Raw genomic sequence first — 7,500 nt, forward strand, 5'->3', positions numbered from 1 at the left:
TAAAGGCAAAAGCCGAAACGTCTATTTTATCTGTTTTTGTATATCAAATTCAATTTCATATTGTTATTTGTTTCTTCGAGCTTCGAGCAACAACATCTACATATTTTAGAACAGAATATGTGTAAAAAGTTTATACTTCGGTTACTATGAATAGCGAGGCCTTTTGAGTCTTATTCAGGATAAAGGATGGGAATTTTAGTTGAGAATTTTGTTTCGTTTTTAGGGGTTAACGGCGTAAAGGACACTTGTAGGTCATTTCAGTGACAGTAAAAAATAAAGATGTCGAGGAAAATTTGTGGATCTTTAGTTTAAATAGAGCACTAAATAAAAAGTAAGGCAAAGGAACTAGGGAACAGAGGATGCACTCAATATTCAAGAAAGGGGTGTGGTTTGATTATAATATTAGTCTGCCTTCGATAGTTCTACAAAAGACAAGAGTCATCAAAAATTCCATCTCACTATATAATAAAGTATCTCCATCGAGGTTCGACCAAAATACCTCGGATTGGATATTGACCTATTAATAGACGACAACAACGATGGTGATGATGATGATGATGATGATGACGATGATGATGATGATGATGATGATGATGATGATGATGATGATGATGATGATGATGATGATGATGATGATGATGATGATGGAGATGATGAAAAAGATCATATAAATATAACGACAACGGCAAGATGAATTGTGATTCAACTTGCGTCATAATGTAATATGCAAATATCTCAAAGACAAACTGTGACCGCAAAAAATAACTCATAGTGATAATTATCCTATATATATGTATATATATATATATATATATATATATATATATTATATATATATATATATATGTATGTTATTATATATATATATATATATATATATATATATATATATATATATATATAATATATATATATATATATTGAATCGTGTTTGATACAAATATGGTACGAAAAGTGCTCGACATGCAGTAATGGAGCGAATTATTATTATTTAAAATATTTTACCACAATGTTTGAGACAGTCTACATTAATGTTTCTGGCTTAATTTGCCATCGTCAGTCCTGACGATGGCAAATTAAGCCTGAAACATTAATGTAGACTATCTCAAACATTGTGGTAAATATTTTAAATAATAATAATAATTAATAATAATAATAATAATAATAATAATAATATATAATAATATATAATATATATTATATATATATATATATATATATATATTAAATATATATATATATATAACATCAAGTTCTCTAGTACAAGATGGCAGGTAAGTTACCAGCCTTCATACTTTCAACGCAAAAGATTTCCAAAGAGGAAATAAGCAACACATCCGGTATAGATAATATTTTATTCCGTTTCATATTTGAACTTACTTTTACCACGATGAATCACACACGTAAATATTGACTGTCGACTGATCAGACTACAACGATGTCCATGGTCCACTGTCAATTCTATATTTAGGCCCATGAAAGTTTCATTGAAACTCAAACAAACTAAACCAAAAAACAACAATCAAACAAAACAGAAAGTGTGTTCTGATGAACCACATTGTTTCGGTCAGTTACAATGTCAGCGGAATAACTTTTGTCTCCACTACACTTTCTATTCGTTTTGTTGTTGTTGTTGTTCTTTGAAGCGTTCACTTGCACCTCGCCAGCTGATTAGATTAGATTCGGGTTTTATTTTTTTAAATTTTTTACTCACAAAATGTGTTCTTTCGGCGATCTGTACTTACCATACAGTTTTTTAAAAGCCAGTGTCAATAGCAACAGGACATCTTTTGCCTCTGTCATTCGTAACCGATGTATTTTCCTTCCGAATAGAAGCTCTCTCAATCTAAAGATAGTTGTTATTTGGTAGACGCTATGATATTTCCTAGTAATTTCCTAGTCTTAGACAAAGCTTGAAAAATGACTAAAAATGACCAAATGACTAAAACTTGGCCAAACTTAGTCTTACTTACTTACTTGCTTACTTACTGGGGATTCTCTGGTCTGTCTTCCCATCCTAACATGTATTCCTTGTCAGCTGCATAACATCAGGAGTTGAGCTAAGCCAAACTTATCCCGAAGGTGCCGTGATTCGAATTTGGGACTTGCTTGGTCATTTCACCTAAAATCCGTTTTTTTTTCAAGTCCTTGACTTTAATCAGAGACTAAGCGCTAGTCCGCGATCATCAAAAGAGGTCCTGTGTGTGGCTGGAGGTGTTTTTTTTGTATAGACACATTTCGGGTTTGAATAACTCAAGAGCTATGTAAGATTTAATTAAACATTTTTTTGCCACATTTGTAGAATTAAACCAAGTTTTTATTAATATAAGTTTTAAAACTGTGCGCCCTTAATTTCTTTAATTTTGATTTGTAAACAAACACAAACACACGCACATCATGAAACCAAAAGAAAATAAAAAAACCCCAAAACATAAGATAAAAAAAAATAGGAGCTTTAAAAAATCCCAAACAAAAAAGAACGTGTTTCAAATAAATCAGCCAAGCCAGCCACAATGCCAGCAGAATAACTCCGGTCTCCATTACGTGTTTTTCCTCGAAGCGAACATGATTCAAGTTTCAGCTAAATTGGATTCAATAGTTTGATGTCACATCCGTCAGGCAACCATCAGCTTGGTTCTAAAAAAAGAAAATCGGTACTCTTTATTCTTCATGCTGGCTAGAACTTTTCCACAGGTCATGTGATCAGAATGTATTTTAGTCAAAACATGATCAGATTTAAAATGATTTTTTCAGGAAGCACTTATATTCTCGTCGAAGGGCGGTGATGGAGATAATGGTGTCCGCCATTGTCCCGATAGTTTAGAACCAGGTACTATGCGTCATTACGAGGGAAGTGACGTCACGACTGTTGAACCCTATAAATCCCGATAGGAGTCGGTTCTTTAAAAAGTTATCACATACAACTTATGCTACTTTATACTTTCTGAAATTTCTAAACGGTTTTTAGAGTCTGATACACTTAATTTCAGTATCATTCTGTATTTTAGCATTTTTCTTCTAAAGCAGAGGTCGGAGATGCCAAATAAATTTTGAAAAAGATAAAAACCCTTGAAAATGAATTGAAACATAACACCTGACCTGAATGAAACAAAACTCTTAAATGAGAAAACAAAAACATCTCTCGTAACTTTCCATCTTCCTTTCCTTTGCAAGTGTAATCTCGCGAGACAAACCAGATGCCTAAAAATGAATTTGATATTAAGATGTTTGGTAATATGTGGAATTTCAGTTTCTACCCTTTCTTTGTTTGTGTGTGTGTGTGTGTGTGTGTGTGTGTGTGTGTGTTTGTGTGTGTGTGTATACGTGTGTGTATGTGTGTATATGTGTGTGTGCGTGTTTGTGCTTGTTAGATTGTAACTGTGAAGCGCATAGATCATGACCTGGTCATGGTTATGCACTATACAAGTGGTATGTTTATTATTATTATTATTATTATTATTATTTATTATTATTATTATTATTATTATTATTATTATTATTATTATTATTATTATTATTATTATTATTATTATTATTATTATTATTATTATTATCATTATTATTATTATTATTATTATTTATTATTATTATTATTATTATTATTATTATTATTATTATTATTATTATTATTATCATTATTATTATCATTGTTGTTAAAAATATAAAACAACTCAAAGAGTCATATTTTGATCATAGAATCAATTTTCAGCATCCTAATCATCCCGATTTACCCAGTTAAATGCCATACTCTGGAAAAACTCGGATTCATAAAGTTGGCCAGGTTGGAGAGTTTTGCCAAGATGAGGATCATTTACATCAATCGATATATGAAGGACGAGTTTTCTGGTCACAATTTTAAATCCGGGTTCTTCCACGGTTACGGTATTTACCTGGTTACTATATCGTTTCAAGGCGTTAGGTCACATTTTGAAAAGAATTACCACAGGCTAAACACAAAAACCACCATCGCAATGTTTTGTATTGAATGACGACGACTTGGAGTGGTCCGACTCCCATCGCGGAGGTGAAGATACTAAATTGTTACTGTTATTAGCATAAAAACTACCACAATTAGTATAATGACTGTTTGATGATAGGCTTTCCTGCATAGAGGCGCTGTTATTAGTTCTTTTACTGCTACTAAAATAAACCTTAAACGAGCGCTTGTTATGTGGGTGTCCATTACAATTTAAGGATTTCTCAGAATTGCAGCAACTGTCTTTATGAAAAACACTTTTGTTCTTGCAGTTGAATTTACAGGGCTTCAAATTCATATTGTGTTTGTTCTTTAGATTCTTTGTAGAAGGTGACAATGAGGAAGAATATTTTCTCTTTTCTATTGGCGAAGATAAAGAAGAAGTAGATCTTCGTACTCCGTTACTTGAATCTTTTAACATTGGTTTCAGTTCTATTGATGCGTTTCTTGACTGGTGGCGTTGTCCATTCTCTCGAAAACTTGTAAATCGTTGTTGGACATCATGGTCACTATTCCCAACACAAAGACTCCCTGTGCTGCAGCTGTTATTAATATTACAATGCATGGCTTTGATGTTTGGAAACTCATTCTTCTCGTCTTTCAGGGGACTCGTTTCTTCGCTATTATAGTTGCCTACGTTTTGCCCGCAGTCCCAACGAACCGTACAATCAACCATGTCGAAACTAACGCAGCTGCTAGCTCGATGTCCACATCGGGATGACGACGTCATTTCGCTATTTCCGCCGAGATAGGAACCAGAAGTTCTTCTAGTTGATCGACGGAAGCGGAAACCATTGGAAATAGGATGTCTTTTGCAGCACATAGACCGCCGAATGAGGCAGAGCAACTGGCGTCGGAATTTCTGACCGGTTGCACAGTAAAGGAAAAAGTTGATGGAATGATTCGTATACATCAAAAGGTCAATGATAGCTTTGATGAGGTAAAAGCGGGCCACCTTTTTATAAGCCAGAATTTTCTCTTCCATTATGAGCTGAAAGAACGAAGAAGAGAATGAATTTCTGGAGATTAAGATTGTTGATATAATAATTTATAAATGAAGAAGAAATACATAAAATAAAAGTATAAAATTAGATAAATGAATAATTGAATAAATGAACACGTAATAAAAATACTTTAATAAATAAATAAATAATCGCACATGGTCTAAAACGGTATTATGTCGGGTTAGAAAAATATAGACAGACTGAAAATAAAATGAAAAATAATTTTCAAAAAAGAATATAAAATTAAATGTATAGATCTATGTTTCTTTGAGGATAATAGTTTATTTTTTAATATTAGATATCAAACTTTTATAATATAACATAATTACCTTTTAAAAAAGCAAATGAACCATATATTTCCTAGCAATTTTAGAAACCCAAGATGCAATATAGACAGTTCGAAGTTGACGTCACTCAGGTCTTTGTTATTGTTTTTTGCCATCCGCGTTTATGAGTACTTATCACTAAACTGTATTAACCTGACTATAAACGATCATGGTTACACAAAGTTTTGTGTGTTGATCCGTTATACTTCCAGATGGCAATGTTGTGAACTCCTTAGCCAAACGCTTACTATCTATAGAAATTAACTATAAATAGCCCTCCTTTGTTTGATTCAACTTCATATAAAATAATCTAGAGACCATTATGTTTAACGCTCTCCTTATGAACTGAAGGAAAATCATCACATTCATTCAGATAAAAAGTGCATTTTTCATATTCAGAATTATAATGTTGTACATTTAAAAAATGAAGAAAAATCTTTGTAATAGCTATAAAAACGTAATGCTTCTATGTAAAGATGATTCATTTTAATTACCAAATGTATAGATAACTTGTTTAAATCTTTTTTCAGTTAAGAGTTTAAGAACTAGCTTTTATATTGGATTGTTACGTCATGTTGTGGAATAATCCTGAACATGATAGCTAAGAAGAGAGTTAAATTATCCATAAGGGCCCTATGTGATTTTCATGCTGAAATAGTTTTAACAGCGTGACAACATCACGATATGATATGATATTATCATATCATATCATATCATTAATAGGGCTTAAAAGACCAAATGTTTCTTAAATGACAGACTGAGAATACGCTGCGATTGACTATAACTATCGTCCATCAAGCTCTTTTGTAGAGCGGCTGAGTTTAATTAGCTATTATATCGAACAAGTTTTTACCGAGAGAATAGGGTTCTGTTTAAAGAGTAACAAGTAGCAAGCGATTGGTATTAAAACGATAACGATTCTTATGGCTTAATTGACTGGAGCAAAGAGTAAAGATGTTTTTCTAAAGGACACATTCTGCGTCGCCCAGAGTGGGACGCGATCCAGGAACCTACGTATCTGACCACAAAGACGCACAAAACCCACCTCTTTAAGTTCGTTCGTGTTCCAAAAGTACGTGAAAATTAACCATATGTTGACAGGAAGCGTCAAGAGGAGGAAGGTGAAGGACACCGTTAAGAGCATGACGGTTAATCTTGTTCCCTCGCTGGATGCTGATGTCTGCCTCCGATGCGGTTGATGCTGCTGCTGCTGCTGTTGTTGCTGTTGAAACGCTGATTGGTACGTCATAGGGAACGAACCGTTATTACATTCTGTGGGTGCCATTTGTATCCTCTTCGTTTGGGCACCCATGACCTAGGGGAATAAGATAAACATAAATTCTAGGTTTTTAGATTGATATCTTTTAGATTAAGAGAAAACTGATAACATCAAAATGCTGCTGTTGATGCTGAATAGGATGAAAGTGTTGAACAAAATTATGATGATGATGATTATGATGATTGGTGATAATGTCAGTGGTTGTGATGATGATGGTGATAATGATGTTAATGATGATAATGATGATGATGATGGTGATGATGATGATGATGATGATGATGATGATGATGATGATGATGATGATGATGATGATGATGATGGTAATGTTATTGGTGGCGGTGATGGTACTGAGGATGATAATACGGATGATGACCCTGGTGCTACTGATAATGATAATGAGGATGTCGACGAGGATGATGCTGATGGTATTGGCGACAATTATAAGAGCAAAATAATTTTGAAATCTGTTGTCGCAATAACAATAAAAGACAATATTAATGATGCTAATGATGATAATGACTACGAAAACGACAACGGTGATGATTCCGAATATGATAGAAATGATGAAAACGAAAACATTAACATTAACAAGAATGACGATACAATATTATTCTACCCTCTCACAGACGATTTAAGTCTCCTGACGCCGTCAAAACAATACACAGATTTTAAAAATAATTAGATACAAATGACCCGAACTATTGTGCAATCGACACATAGTAATGTCATGCGCATCCAACCAAACCTTTGTTTATAGCAAACTGAAGTTGGCCCATGAATAAAAAAGTTATTCAACGGTTGCAGAATATTTTCACACATTTTATTGGTGTGAAAAAAGGTGTACAAGACAGCTGATTGGCAATTTAAAATATTTTTTTGGTGCGCATGAGTACAAATCCAACGGTTATATTTTTT

At 33.2% G+C, this 7,500-nt stretch overlaps 1 protein-coding gene across 2 annotated transcripts in view; it reads right to left on the bottom strand.

The window, feature by feature from the left end:
• Positions 1–3,727: 3,727 nt before the first annotated feature.
• LOC144976936 (uncharacterized) overlaps positions 3,728–7,500 on the bottom strand; it is a 59,444-nt gene continuing 55,671 nt past the window's right edge. For both annotated transcript variants that reach the window (XM_078921554.1, XM_078921553.1), the window contains 2 exons: positions 6,352–6,621; positions 3,728–4,967 (listed from right to left, as the gene is read on the bottom strand). In XM_078921554.1, coding sequence (XP_078777680.1) covers positions 3,948–4,967; positions 6,352–6,621 — 1,290 coding nt within the window. In that variant the 3' untranslated portion in view covers positions 3,728–3,947. The remainder of the gene's footprint in view (positions 4,968–6,351; positions 6,622–7,500) is intronic.

This window comes from Berghia stephanieae, chromosome 7 (assembly GCF_034508935.2).
Source record: "Berghia stephanieae isolate SIO BIC M18660-M18661 chromosome 7, UCSD_Bste_1.3, whole genome shotgun sequence".
NCBI classification, from domain to species: domain Eukaryota; kingdom Metazoa; phylum Mollusca; class Gastropoda; order Nudibranchia; family Aeolidiidae; genus Berghia; species Berghia stephanieae.